This window comes from Oncorhynchus tshawytscha, linkage group LG01 (assembly GCF_018296145.1).
Source record: "Oncorhynchus tshawytscha isolate Ot180627B linkage group LG01, Otsh_v2.0, whole genome shotgun sequence".
NCBI classification, from domain to species: domain Eukaryota; kingdom Metazoa; phylum Chordata; class Actinopteri; order Salmoniformes; family Salmonidae; genus Oncorhynchus; species Oncorhynchus tshawytscha.
Genome location: NC_056429.1, coordinates 44,118,111 through 44,140,830, shown reverse-complemented (window position 1 = coordinate 44,140,830; position 22,720 = coordinate 44,118,111). Strand labels below are relative to the sequence as shown.

The 22,720-nt window shown below is 42.8% G+C and overlaps 1 protein-coding gene across 8 annotated transcripts in view; it reads right to left on the bottom strand.

The window, feature by feature from the left end:
* Positions 1-8,551: 8,551 nt before the first annotated feature.
* LOC112251009 (DENN/MADD domain containing 1B) overlaps positions 8,552-22,720 on the bottom strand; it is a 174,065-nt gene continuing 159,896 nt past the window's right edge. For 7 of the 8 annotated variants that reach the window (XM_024421615.2, XM_024421624.2, XM_024421632.2 and 4 more), the window contains 3 exons: positions 14,457-14,530; positions 13,666-13,888; positions 8,552-13,495 (listed from right to left, as the gene is read on the bottom strand). In XM_024421615.2, the coding sequence (XP_024277383.1) occupies positions 12,584-13,495; positions 13,666-13,888; positions 14,457-14,530 (1,209 nt within the window). In that variant the 3' untranslated portion in view covers positions 8,552-12,583. Of the gene's footprint in view, positions 13,496-13,665; positions 13,889-14,274; positions 14,362-14,456; positions 14,531-22,720 lie in introns of those variants that run through there. The other variant, XM_024421660.2, reaches the window with a different exon arrangement.

Sequence of the window (22,720 nt, the reverse complement as noted above, 5' to 3'; positions counted from 1 at the left end):
AATTTCTTTTTGCATCACACACATCATTTATTTGGTATCTCTCTCTGGCATGACCATTTTTTATCTTGAAGTAAAGTGAATATCTTCCTTTTTCTTCTTCTTTGAAATGTACTCATCTAAGTGTTATATCTGTTCGTAGGCTTCTGTGGTGTATGGTGTCTGTTAAGTCACATCCCTCAGCCTTGTTCATACACACCAGGAAGGGATGAAAGAGGAGAAAACCTTTGCGGGAATGAGAGTTCCCTCTGGACTATCCGAGTACAGGAATCATACAGTAAGTGTCAAGCTGAAGTGAAGTGGTGTGACAAACAAATAGACATGTATGGTAAGATATGTAACAATGACTCAAACATATTCATATGTAACGTCTTTGAGTGCGAAGTCTTTCTGTTGTGTTATATTTGTATAGAGGGGCTTTTATTTGGTATCTGCTAAAGAGCAAACAATCACACCCACCCGAAACCCAGGAGATGCCACATTTCAACTAATTAAAATACAAAAATGTAGCTAGACTCTTACCGTATACATGGATGAACGCTTCTCCCTGTCTATCATGGTTGCCATGGTTTCCCTTCGTTTGAAGATATAATCTGGATACAGGTGTTTTATACCACAGCCTACTATGTTCTCTTTTTTGACTCCCTACACATTTGCAATCAAACTCTGCTTTCACCGGGCATTCCACTGATTTCAAAACTCTTGTCAACTTCTTCCTTGACAACAACACTGTTGATTGCCATTTCTTCCCCATAACTGTCACCAGAAGATACTACAATGTTTGGTTCAATGAAAATGTTTTTACCTAAATCAGGGATTTCCTTATCATCTGATTCATTTTCAGAGTCAAAGTCAACGTGGCCCGATCGACCTCCAGAAAGTAGTCCATCACAACTTTCTTCCCGCTGATCTTTGCCGGTAGCACCTGTTAAATTCAGGGCAGCAATGTTGAGAGCAGTAGCAACACTTTAGCAGTTCTCCATGATATCTTTCAAAATAGCAGCGGTAACCAGGATTATCTACATACTGGGCAGCTTATGTTTTAGACAGAAGCATGCTACATGGCAGACCAATCCAAACTCATCTCTCAGCATGTCTAGCCCATCCATTATCTCACCCAATCATGGGAAGGTTCCTGACTTTTTCCATGGCTAAACCAACTAGGCTCGTAGTTTAACAACTGTATTTATATTTACAGATGGCATACATGTTTGTTATTAAGGCACATGAAGGTTCACATGTTCCAGAAGGCATTTCTGCAATAAAAAAAACATTTGATTTACTTTTTAAAATTTTTACATTCAAATGCCTCTCCTGTGAAGTAGTGACATGCGACATACACCTAACTTCCTGAAACGGGTCACATATATGAACTTGTTTTTTTCTCAGAACATTTAGAAAAGGTCCTGGGTTTGAGCCTCAGAGCCAAATCAGGAATAAGTGGTACTCGATAATCAAGCAGTGTGACATCCTTAACACATGCAGACACATTTGAGTGGGTAGGCCCTTTGGTTAGCATTAGGGACAGACAGACATGGCTTCCAGAATGTATTTGAAATACTTTTAGCAGTAGTCATCTATGGCTCTGGAGGTGACCCTGGCAGAGGTCAGCAGAGGTCAACTGTTAAACGCAACATGAATCATAGCAGGACTGTTGTCATCTGAAGAGGGTTTGAGGGCAAATTAAACAGAGTGTTTAACATGTGTCTATGGGCTGGTTGGTTTATATTACAATGTTTATTCTGTCTATTCCGGCTCTCTATTTAAATTTGCACTATGCAGAAATTGCTCCGCCATTTCCTGACTGCTAAAACTAATAATTTCAGTTTATGTGACAAAATAAGACAGCACAGTGTAGAGAATCATTGTACCATCTAATCTGCTATGAAATATATTTTACATAACCAAAATAAATTAATTAAAAATCCTACAATGTGATTTTCTGGATTTTTTTATTCTCATTTTGTTTGTCATAGTTGAAGTGTACCTATGATGAAAATTACAGGCCTCTCTCATCTTTTTAAGTGGGAGAACTTGCACAATTGGTGGCTGACTAAATACTTTTTTGCCCCACTGTATATATATATATATATATATATATAAAATAAAATAAATGAAATATCATATTTCCATAAGTACTCAGACCCTTTGCTCAGTACCTTGTTGAAGCACCCTTAGCAGCGATTACAGCCTCGCGACTTCTTGGGTATGATGCTACAAGCTTGGCACACCTGTATTTGGGGAGTTTCTCCCATTCTTCTACGCAGATCCTCTCAAGCTCTGTCAGGTTGGATGGGGAGCGTCGCTGCTAAGCTATTTTCAGAAATGTTCGATCGGGTTCAAGTCTGGGCTCTGGCTGGGCCATTCAAGGACATTCAGAGACTTCAACCGAAGCCAGTCCTGCGTTGCCTTGGCTGTGTGCTTAGGGTTGTTGTCCTGTTGGAGAGTGAACATTCGCCCTCTGTCTGAGGTACTGAGCGCTCTGGGGCAGGTTTTCATCGAGGATCTCTCTGTACTTTGCTCCGCTTATCTTTCCCTCGATCCTGACTAGTCTCCAAGTCCCTGCCGCTGAAAAACATCCCTACAGCATGATGCTGCCACCACCATGCTTCACCGTGGGATGGTATTGGCCAGGTGATGAGCGGTGCCTGGTTTCCTCAAGACGTGACACTTGGTATTCAGGCCAAAGAGTTCAATCTTGGTTTCATCCAACCAGAGAATCTTGTTTCTCATGGTCTGCGAGTCCTTTAGGTGCCTTTTTTTCAAACTCCAAGCTGGCTGTCATGTGCTTTTTACTGAGGAGTGGGTTCTGTCTGGTAATTCTACCATAAAGGCCTGATTGTTGGAGTGCTGTAGAGATGGTTGCCCTTCTGGAAGATTCTCCCATCCCCACAGAGGAACTCTGGAGCTCTGTCAGAGTTACCATTGGGTTGTTGGACACCTCCCTGACCACATTCTCCCTCTTGCTCAGTTTGGCTGGGTGGCCAGCTCTAGGAAGAGTCTTGGTGATTCCAAACTTCTTCCATTTAAGAATAATGGAGGCCACTGTGTTCTTGGGGACCTTCAATGCTGCAGACATTTTTTGTTACCCTTCCCTAGATCTGTGCCTAGACACAATCCTGTCTCGGAACTCTATGGACAATTCCTTCGACCTCATGGCTTAGTTTTTGCTCTGACATACACTGTCAACTGTGGGGCCTTCTATAGACAGGTGTGTGCCTTTCCAAATCATGTCCAATCAATTGAATTGACCACATGTGGACTCCAATCAAGTTGTAGAAGCTTCTCAAGGATGATCAATGGAAACGAGATGCACCGAAGCTAAATGTTGAGTCTCATAGCAAAGGGTCTGAATACTTATGTAAATGTGATATTTATGTTTAAAAATGTTTTATACATTTGGAAACATTTCTAAAAACCTGTTATTGATTTGCCATTGTGGGGTGTTGTGTGTGGCTTGATGAGGGGAATTTTCTTTACTTGATCCATTTTAGAATAAGGCTTTAATGTAACAAAATGTGGAAAAAGGAGGTGGGGGGGTCTGAATACTTTCCGAATGCACTGCACACTCCAACTATGAGCTGAGGGAGTAGCTAGCAAGCAGAGAGAAGTTCCAGAGGAAAAAAAGCTTGAGAAAATGTGGCACCTAAAACTCTAAATTCCCACACTTCCCTTATCTCTTAACATCTGCTCTATCTTGTTCTGTCTTCATTTGTCCATAATGGGGGTACACCATGATGGAAAAGGTATCCAAGTCCCCAAGATAATTACTCAAGTAAAAGTGAAAGTCACCCAGTAAAATACTACTTGAGGAAAAGTCTAAAAGTACTTGGTTTTAAATGTACTTAATTATCAAAAATAAAAGTATATATAATAAAAAATGTCTTATATTAAGCAAACCAGACAACACAATTTTTAAATTTTTTATTTACGGATAGCCAGGGGCACAGTTCCACACACAGACAAAATTCACAAACAAACTGTTTGTGCTTAGTGAGTGTCACCAGATCAGAGGCAGTAGGGATGACCAGGGATGTTCTCTTGATAAGTGCGTGAATTAGAGAATTTTCCTGTCCTGCTAAGCTTTCAAAATGTAACAAGTACTTTTGGTTGTCAGGGAAAATGTAAGAAGTAAAAAGTACATTATTTTCTTTAGGAATGTAGTGGAGTAAATGTAAAAATATTCATTTTTTTTTATAGTAATATAAAGTACAGATACCCCAAAAAATGACTTAAGTAGTACATAAAAGTATTTTTACTTAAGTACTTTACACCACTGGGGGTACATCTCAATAGTCCATGTAGCTTCCTTCCACAACTCCTAATCTCCATTCATGTGCACTCTTTTGAAATCTCAGGATAGATGAGTGTAAAATGAATATTAATCTGTCTAATTCTTTCACATCAGTGCAGATGAAGGAAAGGAGAGGAGGAAGACATTTTGAACTATTGAGACACAGTCTTATTCCTCTGGAAAGCTGTGACGACAAGGAGGTGAGAGAAAAATGGAATGCTGGTGATGCGCCTCTAAGCACGCAAGGCTCTGGCTGCTATTTGCATGCTCCCGCATGCACCCAGTATATATATATATAAGATGAGTAATGCCAGATATGTAAACATTATTACAGTGACTAGTCTTCCCTTCATTAAAGTGGCCAGTGATTCCTAGTCTATGCCTATAGACAGCCTCTTATGTGCTAGTGATTGCTGTTTAACAGTGTGATGGCCCTGAGAAGCTGTTTTTCAGTCTCTCTGTCCCAGCTTTGATGCACCTGTACTGACCTCGCCTTCTGGATGATAAGTGGGGTGAACAGGCAGTGGCTCGGAACAGTATATGATCCATAGGCTATGGTTCAGGCATTAATGGTTAAGGTATTGAGACCACACTAGGCACACTTGATATTGTGAGCACAACAGAAAATCAGGGATGAGGGGCATCATCAGGCACACATGAGATACTATAACAAGCAGCTAATTATCAAACCTTGAGCAATATGACAAAAATAATAAACCCTCTCCTGACTGAAATTTAAAAAGCATGACCCTCCATTTTCCTCCGGGTAACTATTGTGTACATTTCGACCTCTCCCTTACTGAAAATCCTTTCGGCCTACTTATCATTAATGATAAACTTGGTGGTTTGATCCCTGAATGCTGATTGGCTGACAGCTGTGGTATATCAGACCGTTTACCACGGGTATGACAAAACTTTTATTTTTACTGCTCTAATTACGTTGGTAACCAATTTATAATAGCAATAAGGCACCTCGGGGGTTTGTGGTATATGGCCAATATTCCACGGCTATCCAGGCACTCCGCGATGTGTCGTGCATAAGAACTATAAGGGCACAGGGCGAGACCCAAATGTAGACACGGGAGGCAGATGGTTCGAGTCTCTGATATTTATTATAATTCAAGGTGCAGGCAAGAGAATGGTCGTGGACAGGCGAAAGATCATAACAAGGTTTGAGTCCAGGAGGTACAGAGTGGCAGGCAGGCTTGAAGTTAGGCCAGGCAGTATGGTCAGAGTCAAGGCAGGCAAGGGTCAAAACCGGGAGGACGAGCAAGAGATAGATAAGAAAAAGCAGGAGCATGGAAAAACACGCTGGTTGACTTGACAAGACAAGACGAACTGGCAACAGACAAACAGGGAACACAGGAATAAATACCCAGGGACTAATGGGGAAAACGGGTGACACCTGGAGGTTTCTTTTTTAAATTTGATTTATTTCACCAGGTAGGCCAGTTGAGAACAAGTTCTCATTTACAACTGCGACCTGGCCAAGATAAAAGCAAAGCAGTCCAACAAAAACAACAACACAGAGTTACACATGGGATAAACAAACGTACAGTCAATAACACAATATAAAAAAAAGTCTATGTACAGTGTGTGCAAATATAGTAGGATTAGGGAGGTAAACCAATAAATAGGCCATAGAGGAGGTGGGTGGAGACAATCACAAAGACAGGTGAAACAGATCAGGGCGTGACAAGAACAGCCCTTAGCCGTGGTATATTGGCCATATATCGCACCTCCTCATGCCTTATTGCAGCATAGATCTCCAACAATAGTCCAAATAAAGCAACACCTCACGGCACAACGCCTCTCCCCCATGTGACCTTCTTGTTGTATGTACTGACATGTACAGTGTGAGTAACTGATATGTGTGCACATACATTTAAAAACATTAGCAAGTAGTGTGTGTGTGAATCGTAAAGTCTTTTGTCTGTAATGTCTTTTTCGTTATATGTCGGACGCCAGTAAGACTAGCTGTCGCCATTGCCGTCGGCCAATGGGGATCCTAATAAATCAAATCAAAATCCTTACCAGGCTGGTTACATTAGGAAAATGCCATATCAGCAAATAAAGGCCTACCTGTAATGTAGCCCAATGCAGCAGGCCTGCAGCCTATATCCTTATAACTGGCGGGGAAAGCGGAGGATAAACTGTACTACCTATAATGTCACATTTTGATGACAAAGGGACATTCTAGCGGCTATGACACCCTGTGCAACAAGCCTGATTTGCCCGCTGATAGTGTTAGCTTTAACTTAAACTTGGTTCCTGATTGTGTTTTTAACGGCAGGTATTATTTTGTATCATTCAAAAACAATGTAGAAATATTAGATATTGTCTAAAAATATATGCTTTGAGTTCATTCTGTTTCAGATTATGCACAGGCCACAATAACTCCAGCCTGTTACACACTGCTAGATGATCTCTCACTTGAGGATGGTAAAGTGTTTGAGTTTTTTTACTTTCCTAATATGCAACTGAATTGCCTTCTCTTGTCAGATTATGAACCTTGATATTAGAGTTGCTATCAACGGAGTTCAACCTGTCCAGATTATCCAAAGGCCTGTTACTCGCTGGTGGATGATCTATCCCTTGGTGAAGGTAAAGTGTTTAGGACATTTCAGACTTTTCAAATATGCAACTCAGTGCTTTCTCAACTGAGGCCACAAATAGAATAGGATAAGTGTGTGTAAATGTCCTTACAAATGTAAAAAAAAAAAAAAAAAAACAGGCTACTCTGTCTTCCTATCCTGCCCCCATGCTGGGTATATTCAGAGAGCAGAAGAGAACCAGGCTAAGGGAAGTGACAACACCCACAAGACTATTCAGTCATCCCACACTAAACTGGGGAGGTTTTATCTACTGAATTTACAGTAGTGGGTAAAGGTGGCCTAGAGCCCCCATGCTAACATTACATACCTCTGTTTCATGTGATGCTGTTGCCCCCAGGACTTTTGTGAGGGAGAGGTGTTTGAGTCCATTGCTGAGGAGATAAAGGACCAGTGCGACTCCTCGATTGCCGGGAACATCGAGGGCAAGTCCGATACCCCTATTGCCGAGGAGATCCAGTCCGACTCCTCCGTTGCCGAGGATATCCAGTCCGACTCCTCAGTTTCCGAGGAGATCCAGGCTGACTCCTCCATTTCTGAGGAGATCCACTGGCAAGACCGCTTCCTCTGCTCATAGCAGGAACGAGGAGGAAGAGGCTGAGGTAGGAGATAATAATTGCCATCATTGACTATTTTTTGAATCTGAGTGATGTGTTTCTCAAACTGGTGAGGTTGAAATCGGTATCTAATCTTGATGTACAGTAGTGGGTAAAGTTGCTGCTCATATAGTGGACCATACTAAATCTAGATGCCTCTGTTTCATGTAATGTTGCTGCCCCAGGATTCCTATAGAGAAGACTTCAGTCTTACTCCTTGATCTCAGAGAAGATTCAGAGTCAGGCTGCATCTGTTGCCTCGTCTTCCCACAGCCAGGTAGGTGGAACAGGCTGAGGTAGGTGACAAGTCTTTTATTTTAATTTTACATTTGTTCTGTACATGGAGAAGGACAGAGTCCAATAGTGACCCGAGTGCCCTCCTGGCAGCTCAATAAAGCCACTCTAACCGGATGGCCAAGGAGACCAAAGTTGATGGTCAGGAAGCTTTTGCACGTGAATGCCTCCTCCACACAGACATCAACGTGTCTGACCCTGAGCTATCACACCAAGGCCTTTATGGAGACACTCAAAGTGCAGCACCAGAGTATAGTGCCGAAGCACACTGGAGAGGGAGCACAGAAAGCTCTGGTCTTATCACAGCTCGCTCATAGACAAACACCAGAAATTGTTATCGGACCACCACACCTTGAAGTCAAAGCTTTAGGAGCTCCATTGTGTCCTGCAGCTGGAGCCCAAGGAGCACTGCCCTGTGGCCACCGCAGCCACTGAAGACTCCGTAGTGACTGCGATATAGTGGTTGATGCCAATGGCGATGCGCACCCTGTTGAGGAACCTCAAGGAGTAGAGGAGGGCATTAGAGAGAAGTCAGCAGATTGACACCTCCAGATCTGATAATCCCTCCTATACTCCCAGCATACAATAGAGGCATACATATGTAGTTTATATGCATGTCTACAGCTTCTAAATGTCTGATTTTGAGGTGAAGAATATACTTTATTCATTAAAGAAGAGAATAATTGCACTGCCCTTTTGTATGTGTTTAAATTTTTTATATTTTAGAGATAGAATTTAAGAAAAAAAGGACAATGTTGCATTAACATGAATATAATTTATTTTTAAGTTCACAGTGCATACAGTTGTACCATTCCATCGATAGCACATTAGATTGACCTATACGTTATTTAAGACAACAGTTTTTCTCGGCATTGAGAACATGCAATTAAGTGTGCACGCACTAGACTTCAGTAGGTTGCATACGGCATATTCAAATAACTACAGTACCATGTCGAGGGACCAGTGGGAAAGGTGAATGAATGAACATGAACACTGTGTCAACAGTCTCAGTGCTGTCACTGCAGTGAAAGAAAGGTTAAAGAGACAGGTGATATGCCTCTGTTAGTTCCTGACAACCAGTGGGGTTTTGATCTTTCATATCACATGAGGATTAGGAAAAAGGGAAATGCAATCGCAGCATTTAGAAAAGAGAATTAGAAGAGGTTCGCTTCCGTCCTATTTTCTTCTGCGTCAGTCAGTAAGCTTTGAGACGGTAAAACAGACATTCAGTCATAAAAATAACCAGCTTTTCAGTACACAGATACTCAGCCTCAAAGGATTCCTAGTTGACTATTGCAAGTGTTAGTAAGACAGTTGCTCAAGTAAAACATCCAAATCCATCGCAGTTAATACAGTAGTCGTGTAGTAGATGAAATAACTAATAATAAAGTATTTCAAGTTGGCTAAACAAAGTGTGGATACTGGACAACACTACCGTACCTGACACTACCTTTTTTTTTGTGTTAAATCTCGAGCTGATTAACTTTAAAACACATTTAACAACCAAATAAGATCAACAGAACATGGCCAATACACAGATATTTTGAACCAGGGGAATGGAATAATAGGATATTCTACTGTACATGCACAACACAAACTGAAAAAAAAGGAAGTTAAATTCATAGGTATGCCGTTTCGGTCATCTATCTCAGGAATCAGAAATGCTGTAACATGATACGTGAGTGGCTGGATGGCAAATGGTTTGAGATAACACATTTTATAATTATACAAAATATTTCCCCCACCCCCAAAATATTATATAACAACATTCAAATCTTATTTGTTCTACGAATCATTTACAATATATTATTATACCAGTTATATATTCTCCTTGTAAAATATACTTAAAACACAAAAAATACAATCTTTCATCTATAATAAATCTTAAAATATAACTACCTACAACAAAGCATAACAAGATCCTTCTCCATAGTGAGTTCAGTATGAAAGACCATTGCAATATCAGCACAGATGGGAAAAAAGAACACATAGAGTAAAGCCTCATTACAACATTTTAAAACAGAAATAGAAAGCATTAAACAGAAATGAAGCATTTTCTAGTGGATCTCATAGGTGAAAGAACTGACCAACATGCATTTAAAGCTGGAATCCTTAATGGTGAAAACAACCATGTCCGTTTCAACAACAAATAAGTTACTGTAAACAGCAAACACAGTTTTTTTTCTCCTCTGACATCATTGCACGTGCCACAGACGAGCACAATATGTACCGCAATTTGTTTTAGTGCTGCGCGACGCTCCTCAGTTCAGAAACCAGTGGCGCTGTTTCTCCCCCCAATTCGGATTCCAACTTTAAGGACGTGGCTTATTCTCAGGGCCTCCCTACTGACTGGACCAGTGGTTCTTGGTCTCTTTTGCATATACAGACGATATCAATTGAAATGTTGAGGGGACGACTCTTTAAAGCCACTCGATTTCTCCCTAATGACTTGTGTTGAGCATACTAAGTGGTACTCAGAAAAGGCCAGAGGATCTGGATTCACAAATATGATGATCAATTACCTGATCTTTATAGTGGTAACCTCAAATTCTATTCGGAATTTGGAAACTTTAAATAAGTTTTGTTTGCATAGTACATAGACAGTGCTCCAACTTCAAAGCTGCCCAAATAAATAGCAAAATTGAAACATAGAATAGGCAAACATAAATTGTACACGGGGCCCTTTCAAATCCAAATGAATAGCTGAAGTGAGGTCTTCCCAGACCCACGGAGAACTCGCTTTACGATCTCATCGTCACCACAGCCCGACGCTCAGGACAGGGGGGCAAGAGTTACCGTTAAACCGTCACACTCAACGGCATGCCACACAAATCACTAGCGTAAACAGGCTAAACTCATCATCAACATAACCACAAACAAGCACTGGAAAATACTTTATTTTGTCTGTATGTACCATAGTGGTACGATAGTGAGTGGCCAACATCTCTGGACATTACCCAGAAGGGCTTGCATTCTCTCCATGGGAGATTCTTGTGAAAATCTCTTTGGCCGTCCGTCCACATTCTCAGAGGAGAGCCGTATTGCTTTATTACTATTCTACAATCATCTCAAGCCTACAATCATCTCAAACACAGTGCGGTAGCATCAGAGTATGGGACAGAGCATTTTGTTGGGTGTGTGCACATAGCAGAGATTTCAAGTGGTGAAGTCGCACTCCTCCTAAAGCACTCATGGGTGTTTTACCAATGACATATCAGGAGTGTGACACTAAAGACTTGGGGGGAGCAGAATCAGCAACGTCTGCAGCATCAAGACTGTTGCTTTGTGACAAGGCGTTCCAAGTTCCCAGTTAGCCATTGTTATGTAAACGAAGGCTGAAAACTACCCATAGCCCATGGAGACACACGGGTGCCAGCCCGCGTAGATGGAAACAGAAAAGTCTGAGCCTTTTGGGAAAAACACTGGGGTAAATCCTCAGAGAAAGGAGGAGAGTGTGTGAGGGTAGGAGGATAGACAGAGATTGTGGGAGATGGTGAGGATGGAAGGGTGAATGGAGGAGAGTGAGCACGAGTGGGAAGGAGTGGCGAGATGGAAGCGAGAGATGGAGAGAGATGTGGAGAGAGAGAGAGACCGACCAAGAGACGGTGCGATAGGTGCCATGGATGGGCTTGTCTATTCATTCATATCCGCTGTATTTACACAAGTCCTTTTCGCCTTTCTTTCCTAACAGACAGGAGTATCCTGAGAAACAAACACTTGAGAAAAATACATCTCTAAATAGATAAGCCTCTGAAATCAAACTAAATAGAGCTTCTCTCTGAGTGCAACATATATTAAACTATCTTAATATATCTAAGCACAGTGAGAAAGCTGACTGCGTTCCACATAGTAGATCTAAGCAGGTCAACTGCTTCCAAAGGAACAGTTACAGTATTCATTTTAAGACTGAGCAGTACCAAATGCAAAGCACACCTCAGTTTTAGGCAGGGATGGGCAACTTTGATAGGGGTGGGGGCCACAAAAAAAAACTCAACATGAGGGGCTGGACACCCCACCAATTTTAAGTTTTAAAATTAATTAACAGCAAATCTGCAGATTTTGCCATAGGGCGTGGAGAAAATGTTGCTGTTTTAAAGCAAGTTTGCTGAAATTCTACACATTTTGCCAGGGGTAGAGAGAAGATTTAGCAATTTTGTAACTCATTTCATGCAATTCTATTCATTCTGCCATGGGGCAGAGAGAATAATTAGACATTTTACAGCTAATTTCCTGTAATTACACACCTTTTGCCATAGAGGGTGGAGGCAAATGTTAACAGTTTTTAATATATAATTCGACCATGCTTACTACAAGTTTAGGTAGCTGGCCACTAGACTAACTGACCATTTAAAAAAAATGTAGCCGACATGGGCTAATTGAGTGACTACTGTTGCACAATTACATTTCGAAATTGCACCTTGTGTACTCTATTATTCTAACTCTTAACAGCAAGTTGAAACCCCGACTGAGTTCCTAAAACAAAGTTGTATATTTTTGGTGAAATTGGTCCTCAGACCTACAAAAGGCGCCCCGCGGTTGCCCATCCCTGGTTTAAGGCATTGTGTTAGGAGACTGTACAGTGGAAGAGTTACCAAGGTCATGGGGGTTTATTTTGTGTTTTTAAAATACTTTCAGATCGAAGGAAAAATTTATTTGTTCTCTGTTTTAAACACACTGATCTTTTCGTAAACATTTTCCACTCAGTGGTTAAGGTTAGGATTTGGGGAGGGCAGTCTGATTCTTAAGGGCAACTTCTACCTCAAGTACCCCTTTCCCTGTCCCTGTCCGTCTCAGGACTTGTCGGTGGCTTTGCTGTGGCTGTTGGCGTGGGTATTATTATGTGTGTTGTTGGTGTGGCACTGGACCTGGGACAGCTGTAGGCTGGTCTGGAAGGCTGAGCTGAGATGACACATAGACTCTATTTCCTCTAGAAGGCCTTTCTCCTGGACCTCTGCCCCAAAGACCCTGCCCTGTTCCTTCCCCAACCCCAGCCCTAGGCCCTGGTCCTCTCCCTGCCCCCCCTCCTCTGGCCTCCCTCTCTCCCAGGGGACCGGCACAGAGAGCTGCCCGGCCTTCACACCCTGCCTCTCTTTGTCCTGACTGCCCTGCCTCCGGAGGGCCTGGTCCTGCCTCACCGTCTCCTTGGACAGCACATTCCCCCGCAGGATGCTGGATGTGGTCTGGGGTTTGGTCTCAGACTCAGGCTGGGGGTCTATGGAGGCTCTAACACGAGTCAGCGTTGAGGTGTGTGTCGCCGGTGGAGGATTGTGTGTGGATGCACGTGTTGGTGCAGGAGAGCGGCTGGAAGAGGGGTTTTGGTCTCCCAGGTGTGGTGATGGAGGTGTTGGGAGCGAAGGCTCCTCTGGATGGGGCTTAGAGAGACAGATTGCGGGCTTGGCATGAAGGGGCTGGGTCTTGGTCTGAAGGGCCTGGATCTTGGGCAGGAGATTGGGGACCTTGTTGTCCTTGGCTGGGACTGCAGCTGTGGCCGGTGGAGAGGCTGTCAAAGGGTTTTGCTTTGGCTTCTTGAGGCTGCTCTTGCTAGGCTGTCTACGAGGGGAGGGGGGCAGGTGCTTCCCGTGGAGGGCACTGTCATCCTGCCAGCTTCCTCCCTGTTCCCCTCCCCCACCTACTCCCCCCACCCTGCTGCCACTGGTACACATCTGGGGCAGATTACTCTCACTGTGGGGGTTGGACTTGTTCTAGAATACAGACACAGAGTGGTTTACACATTTTGATGTTTTCTTTAAACCGGTGCCTCAGTCAATATTGTCCATATGCAAAGATATTGTCCATGACGTTCAGACTCTATTTACTGTATGTATCTGGGGTTATATGAGTGTGGTTTAGATGTTACAGATGTTTCTCTTACCGGAGACTTATAGTCGATGTCGTCCATAGATCTGAAGAAGTCCAGGCTCTTGGCAGCGCTGAGTTTTCCATGCTCTGTGCTGGTGGTGCTCAGAGAGTCAAGGATCTCCTCTAATAGGTTCATCTGGCCTGTGTGGGAGGAGTCTGTGTCTAGCTCCAACGAATAGGAGTCGTCACTGTCCTCAGTGTAGGACGGCATCTCCCCACTGTCCTCAGACGAGATCCTCAAGGCGAGCAAATTAAATTAGCAAAATAAATTAGCAAAAATAAATTTAGCAAATCAACAAATACATGAAATACAGAAAATAAAATAACAAAAAATAATTCAGTAAATAAATGTATTAATAAGCCAGCAAATAAACTCAGCAAATCAATGATCATTTCACGAATAATGATCTGTCCAAGAGGCTATAATCACAATGCAATAAATCTACCGTGGGGTCCTTACTGTAGGACTAAACCACTGGAGGGCAGCATTGATGTGAGTATGCAGAGGATGAGGGGGGGAACCTGTCTATACCATAGTAACTAGTGAAGGACAGGACAGGGAGATGATTTTTCCCAAGTGACAGAACAAACAACTTTCATGAAAGAGGAGACTACCATGGAACCAACTTGAATAATTTTATTGTATTGCGATGTTTGCTCTTGGCTAAGGCTCACTAGGAAAATTGATAGCTGTCTCAATGAGACTCACCTGAAAGGATAGATAAATAAATGTCACACGTCATACATATTCAAACAATACTGGGAGATTATTGGTATTACCATATTCATATAACAGACTCTTACTTGCTGGCAGTGTCCAGTTCATCGTCATCGATGGCAAAGTCAGGACATCCCATGGAAGACTTTGCATAATAATGCTGACACACAAACAGAGACAATGAGATCGACAGGTTACTCAAGGCAAATGACCATCACATCTGACCATGACAACAACAACGACAAAAATAACTCTTTATGATGGCGGTGTGCTGTGTTTGTGTTGGCAACGGGGTGTCATTCACACCCCAGTCCAGTCCAGTGCCTGGTAGCTCAAGTCCAGTGTGGATAATAAGCCACCTGTGTAGCACGTTTAACGGTCTGGGGACGTAAAGGAGAAAGAACCTTTAAGGCACATGCCTCCCCCTCCTCCCTCTCTCCTCCCCTATAAGAGCTCAGCTCAGCCCAAGGCCTGCTATTAAAAATACTTTTATCCACCACAGACGTGTAGTCTTTTACTCACTCTACCTCTCTTTAACTCTCTCTCTGCCCATCTAATTCACATCTTTGTATATCTCGTGCACACTGTATAATGTTCTCTCTCTCTCTCCCTCCCTTGTCCTCTCTAACCATCTCAGTATCTCTCTTTACCTTCTCACCCCTTTTTCTTTCCTGTACCAACGCAGTCTCTAAAGCAGCCTCTAAAACCAGGTTTGCCACATTATAAAAGCCTGTCACTTTCACATCCCCTAGAGGGCAACCATGACTCGTCACAAAGAAGGAAAGAAAGAAAGAAAGAAAGAGAGAGAGAAAGAGAGAGAGAGACAGGTCGGATGTAAATGATTGAGGGAGAGAAAGAGGAAAAGGGGGACCCATAAACCCTGGAGACAGAGGAGAGGGGGGAAACATTAGGGCCTTGCACCAACCCGGTCTTGATTAGCTGACACGGTGCCAGCAAGACGGGCGGAATGTAACGTGTCGCTGGCCGCTGCTCATTTAGGGTACACACACACCTAACACAAACGCGCGCATGCATACAGAAAGGGTTAACCACCGCCTTCGCCATAAAAGCTAAGGGAGGAGAAATGTGTAGAGCGGCCACTTAGTCCTCTTTGCCATTGGGCTAAACAGGAACACATGTAGTGCGGCGCTGATTGCCCGGCTCAGGCTGCTCTCTGTCTCTGGTAGCTAGGAGCTATAATAATAAAGACCATTATAGAGCGGCTCAGGCCTACCATCTCCTAAAAAAAAAAACTTTAATGGATTCCTGTGTCAGGGCCGTAAATCAGCACTGTGATACCATGTACACACAAGAGCACGGGCGTTCATACACACACATATCAAATCATTCACGCAGAGGCTGGCTTGACAGTTAGGGAGACTGGAGATGCACCTGCAAGAGGGTGGGTGCTGGGGCACACACGCACGCACGCACGCACGCACGCACGCACGCACGCACGCACGCACGCACACACACACACACACACACACAGGTCATGGTCCTTGCTGCTATTTAGCCTGTTCATTTGTGCACTTAGGCATGTTTGGGGAAGCGGGGCCTCTCGGTGTGTCTAGGTGTTTATTAAAACAAGGTGAACCCTCAAACACAACAAACCATACCCAGGCCATAGAGCTCAGCCCACATCATAACCACACCCGGCTCAGCCTGCCCTTTCCTATGGTCATAATTATATCCATGCTAGACAACCTACACCTACACACTGTTGGAAGGGCAAAACATACAGAAAACAAAAAGACATGCATACACACTTTCCATTTATGAAACACACATACTGAATGAACATGGAAGTCATCCAGAGTTGTAATTATTACAGTGGCAGTAGCATGTTATTTGATGAAACTGTAAAGACGAGACAACCGTGCTAGAGGAAGTCTGGGTGAAACAACTTCCGCCTTCACTTCTCACGACAGACTAATATAAAACTGAGAGGTGAAAATGGAAAAGTGATTCTATCCTGTCTCTCCCTCTCTTTCTCGTTTCTCTTCCCCCCCCCCTCTCTCATTCCCTCAGCCTCCATCTCTGCCTCTCATTCTCTCTGTCTTCACCTCTCTCACATGACAGATGCCTGTTATTTTCCCTCGCAGTGAGTCTGCTGCAGTGAAAGAGAAGGGGAGAAAGAAGGAGAGAGCGAGGGAGAGTGCCACACCAGGAAAAGAGGCAGCAAATGAAGTCTAATAATGAAAATGGAATCTGGCTAAAACCATCAGTTTGGAGGACAGAAGGTGGGAAAAAAAGGCTCTAATTTGTTTAAAAGCACACTAAAATCCCTAAGCACACGGTTAATGTGGTTCAATACAATAGGTACTCTGCACAGTAACCTCTGCTGGCATAACAATAGACGGTCTTACTGTCTGTGAACATTTTTTAGAATACTTTTTTTTGGATCACTGTGATATACACAATGGCGAGTAATTTTGTTACAGTGGCCGCATGTTTAGTCATTGTCAATACCGCTGCAGTTGCACATTTTGTGGCAACAAATCATTATTTGCAGTAAAAAAAATTTTTTTTAAAGAAGAATAATTTATTGAGGCACTTCTGGTGAAATAAAAACCTGTATATTCCAGCCAGTCGTGCTGTAAGTGAGGAGAGTTTCAATATGGCCAAGTCATCCTCTAACCTATTGTATAGTGTCAAGCTTTCGCTTTCCAAACGGAATGAGCCCAGATATGAAATCTATTTAAAGGAAAGCTCATGGCAGTGGCTCTATTAATCCTTCATATGCCATACAATAACTCTATATTTCACTCCCCCTCCTTACGAGGGGAAAATAGTAATCACTGTCCATTTCAGTAGAAATATTTGAAGAAAACCCTTTTTTTTCTCTCTTTCAGTCTCTTGTCTGCATGACTGGTTATGTTAAGCGAGCATGCCATTGACAGAGAGCTAGAGACTTTAAGTACCAGCTTTACATTCTACATTTCATATGGTGTTTCTGAGTAGCCACTGATCTCACCGCTTGGCAGGGTATGCGAGATATGCCAAACAAACCACACGGAGAGAGAGAGGGAGGGGGAAAATGAAATGAGAGAGAGAAAGAGGAGGGATAGAGAGAGAGGGCGGTAGAGAGGGGGGGGAGTGAAAGAGGGAGCCAGAACCATGGCCAAGTCTGTCTTTCTGTTAGACATAAAACTACAGACAGTGTTTGAGGCAGGATACTAGGCCTGCCTGTCTGTCCAACTGGCTGCCTCTGAAAGCACACGCTTTTAACAAACGGGCTAAATTAAAAGTATTCTGACCATTTTGCAAAAATAAATAAATAAATAAGCAATCCTATAAAATCAACCAGCGTGTCTGTTGACGTATGCAGTACTTTAAAGCTACCATGAGGTGGCAGCTTAGCTTCAGACAAGAATCTCAGGCCAGACTACAAATAACCACCTAAACACACACAGCCTACACACACCCACCCACACACAACCTGACAGGCTCCAATCTCCACATCATCACCATGCAGATGTGTGCAGTTTTTCCCCATTAGAACAGAAGCACAAAAACAAACCATCCACACTAGCCCCCCCTCCCTCCCCCAAACACTCTCTCGCTCTCCCCACCCCCCCATGCTAGCATTTATTCAGTCTATGGTAGAGTAGTGTCAGCGTCACACTGCTGAGCCCTGCCACAAGCCTGCTGTCACTATGCATACCACCGTCTCGCTCTCACACAGCTAACGTACTGTTGCATCCGCTAAAACACACACAAACACACACGAGGTGAGCAATCACTCCCAAACATAGAGAAGCAAGACAATAGGTTTGTGTTTGTTAGTATTTCACACTAAGAGAACATTCCGGGAGTGCAAATCAAGGAATACCTCCCACATACTTTTAACGGACATGCTCTTTTAGTGACACTTGAATGAACTGGCCAATAAAACAAAACCGAAAAATGTTCATTTCATAATTACACTGATCTAATATAAAATATCTAATATTAGAATAAACTCCAAAGATGAACCAGATCATTAATTCATTTCATTTCAAGGACAGAAACAGAGATTGCTGTTAATGCTACATGGTGATAAAAAGGTATGCTCATATCACTCAGAGAGCTGGGTGTGTGTCTGTGAGTACGTGAGTGAGGTGTGTGTGTGTGTGAGGTTTGTGTTTGTGTGTGAGGTGTGTGTGCAGGGCAAAGTGTGTATGAATTATACACTAGACAAGTGGTTTGTAATATCTCTTTAATATGCAGAGATGGAGAGGAGCAGAGAGGTAGCCCTGGCCTACATTGGGCCTGGTACAGTAGAGATAAAATCAAGTCAAATGATATTTGTCACATGCGCCCAATACAACAGGTGTAGGCCTTACCGTGAAATTCTTACTTACAAGCCCTTAACAAATGATGAAGTTTTAAGAAAAGAGAGTTAAGAAAATATTTACTAAATAAACAAATGTTTTTAAAAAAGTGACCATAATGAGGCTATATACAGGGGTGTGGGTACTGAGTCAATGTGCAGGGGTACAAGTTAGTTGAGGTAATTTGTACATGTAGAAAGGGGTAAAGTGACTATGCATAGATAATAAACAGCGAGTAGCAGCAGTGTAAAAGTAGCAGAGAAACAGTCTATGACTTCGGTGACTGGAGTGTTTGGCAATTTTTTGGGCCTTCCTCTGACACCGCCTACTATATAGGTCCTGGATGCCAGGAAGCTTGGCCCCAGTGATGTACTGGGCTGTACGCACTACCCTCTATAGGGCCTTGTGGTCGGATGCCGAGCAGTTGCCATACCAGGCGGTGATGCAAAGGGTCAGGATGCTCTCGATGGTGCAGCTGTATAACTTTTTGAGGTTCTGGGGACCCATGTCAAATCTTTTCAGTTTCCTGAGGGGGAAAAGGCATTGTCGTGCCCTCTTCACAACTTTCTTGGTGTGTTTGGACTATGACAGTTTGTTGGTGAAACTCTCGACCTGCTCCACTACAGCACCGTCGATGTGAATGGGGGCGTGTTCGGGCACTTCTTATCCTGTAGTCCACGATCATCTCTTTTGTCTTGCTCGCGTTGAGGGAGAGGTTGTTGTCCTCAAATACTTCGAGACAACCTTAATATTAGACAGCGCGCAGCAGCTGTAATTGACAAATAGAGACACACCACCACCCCTCGTCTTACCGGACGTAGCTGTTCTGTCCTGCCAATGTAAGGAAAACCCAGCCAACTGTATATTATCCATGTTGTTGTTCAGCCACGACTCCGTAAAACACAAGATATGACAGTTTTTAATGTCCCGTTGGTAGGATAGTCTCGAACAGAGCTCATCCCAGTTTATTCTCTAGTGATTGCACGTTGGCTAATAGAACAGATGGTAGAGGTGGGTTACACACTCGCTGACGAATTCTCACAAGGCACCCTGATCTCTGCTCCCTGAATTTCCTTCTTTTCTTCATGTGATTGATGGGGATTTGGGCCTTGTCTGGGAGCAACATTATATAACTCACGTCCAACTCATTAAAGAAAGTGAGTCATAAGAGATGGTAGCAACAAGATATGTACAAAATAAGTTACAAACAATGCAAAAAAAACACAAAATAGCACAATTGGTTAGGAGCCCGTAAAACCGCAGCTTTCCCCTCCGGCACCATTCTTAAATCAGTTGCTCATTCTTAAATAGCAGTGCTCAGGGACACTTGATGTAAAGCGTGCATAAATGCTTTGGGGATTTAAAATTGCAAGCTTTTTGGCAGAAGTGCATTAATGTTTCAGCAGTGCTACCAGGTACATCTTTATCTTTATTACCAGGAACAGATAGAGTTTGGGGTTGAGGCAAAGGTACTGTATATTGTTAGAATGGCGTATATGAGTTGAGTACAGGGCTCGGGCATGGGGCTGGGTCATATGCAGGTCGCAGGAACAGAGAGGTAGTCTTGGCCAATGGGGCTCCATTGAGGGGTACAGGGTATGAGGATTTGGGTACAGGACTTGGTCTGGGTACAAGTCTGATTGAGAAATGAATCTTAAACTGGAAGCGATGCCTAACACACACACACACGCACACACACAAGTGCTCTGGGACATGCCATCCAGTGTGTCTCTGCACCAGGAGTCCCTGGGGTCCCGTTACTGTGGCCATGAACAGAGCTCAGTGGCGTCCGTGCATGTGTGTTGCAGAGACCTCGGTAAAGAATCTCTAATTGGTAGTGGTTGAGCCGTCACATTTTTTTTTGTCTGTTCATCAGCCTCATCAAGCACACAGGATATAACACAGTTCATTACAGGACAGAAACCCGTGGCCGTGGCAACCGTCTTGGCCTCACAATCTCAGTGTTTCCCCTTGGTTTGTGTCTGTAGTTGTGATCCCAAAATTCTAAAAATCTAACTGCAATAGAGCATGCATGGGAAACATGATAATGATGGATGTGGATTTGCAGACCAGCTAGTCTTGCAGGACCACCACACACACACACACACACACACACACACACACACACACACACACACACACACACACACACACACACACACACACACACACACACGACAACAAGTTACAGAATTTTTACAACTGAATTCAGGTGTTATTGCTGTAAAAGGCCAGTGTGATGCTGAACGCTGGTTACTTGAGACTATACCTCACTTGGGATTTGAACTCACAACCTCTTGGTTGCTAATGACCTGAATTTCCTGCTACGCCACCAGGTCTGTGGACATGAGAGAGAATGGCCACAGATTTAATGCAAGAAAACATTCCTGCACTTTGCTAAAAGTTGCCCAAGTCGATAATTGTCAGATTACCTGACAACACCAATGTAAAAATAGCAGTGCTAAGGGACACTGGATGTAAGGTGTGCAAAAATTGCTTTGGGGATTTAAACTTGCAAGCTTTTGGGCTGAAGTGCATTAATGTCTCAGCAGTGCCACCAGATACATCTTTACTACCAAAAAGATATATCCTCACTCTCAAAATTAGGGTATGGTTAGGATACAGTGCTGTTCCCTGAGGTACAAAGAGGTCAAAGGTAAACATAAGGTACCTTCAGAGGTACACATAGGAACTCACATGGTACTGGTTGGTTCCTTTTAGGGTACATAATCTAGTATAATGGTAAAAAAAATTCATCACAGAGATTTGAAATGTAGGTGGGGGCAATGTACCAGTGGGGCTCATTAGCATATTTTGGGGGGTGAACTAATATATGTGTATTTGTGCCAAACCTCAGTGGAAGTGTTGTACTAGTTTAAGTGGTTGATGGGCATGGTGCCAAATATCGAGCAAATTTTCCTTTATTATTTTCCCCTAACCCTACCACCCCTCCCATAATTAGAGTAAACTAACAAACAACACTTAGGCTTCTACTTCCAGATTATACATACATTTTACAGACACAGTGTATTTTACTATAGTTATCCTTGGTTTGTTTTTAGTCCCACCCTTCACTCAGCTCCACTCAACCCCTCCCATCTATCTCTGAACACCATCCAGTTTTGATTTCTATTGGCCATATATTTTTAAACTGTGCTGTGAAAAACACATTACTTAACACCCAGTGTCATAACACGATCATAACCATGTCATAATGTGTCATAACAGCTGACATAACTAGTCATAACATGGTCATAACATATATTTACACCTGTTCTAACATAGGTACATTGCGTTATTGTATGGCTGGCTATGACACCTACATAAGAGTGTCAAAACATTTCATCAAAGTAGATTTTTTTGCTGCCGAGAAGTTTCCTTTAATTTGAAAGTTTGTTTCTTGGGCATCTCAGTGCGAGAGGCGTCACTAGTTCGATTCCAGACTGTATCACATCCGGCCGTGATGGGGAGTTCCATAGGGTGGTGGACAATTGGCTTAGGCCGTCATTGTAAATAAGAATTTGTTTTTAACTGACTTGCCTAGTTAAAAAAAAGGTTAAATAAAAAAATTAACAAATCCTGTTGTTGTTATAATTAATTATTTCGTTTTTTTTTTTAAATAACTAGTAGCAGATTTACTTTATGACATTGTAATGAAGCATAACTATCCTGTGTCAATTTACGTGGACTATAAAAATACACTTTGAAACTGTCAAGAAGCATTATGACCATCATAATCACATAAGCCAGATAGGCCTATCACATACATGGCCTCAGTCAAAAAGAGGGTGTCTTGTCCTGCTCCATAAATCTGCTCCTGTATTCAACCCAGTCATCAGCAACAGGCCATTGGCGTAAGTAAATGTCTGCCATCAATGGGTGCACAATTAATATGGCCAATTTCCAAAAACATTATATAACAAACATACCGTTGACACATAGGCTATTGTGTAACGGAATATTTTGCCTTGTCTGGTAGGTTTTGTGGGATTTTACACTCTTATGTAGGTGTCATAAACAGCCATAAAATAACG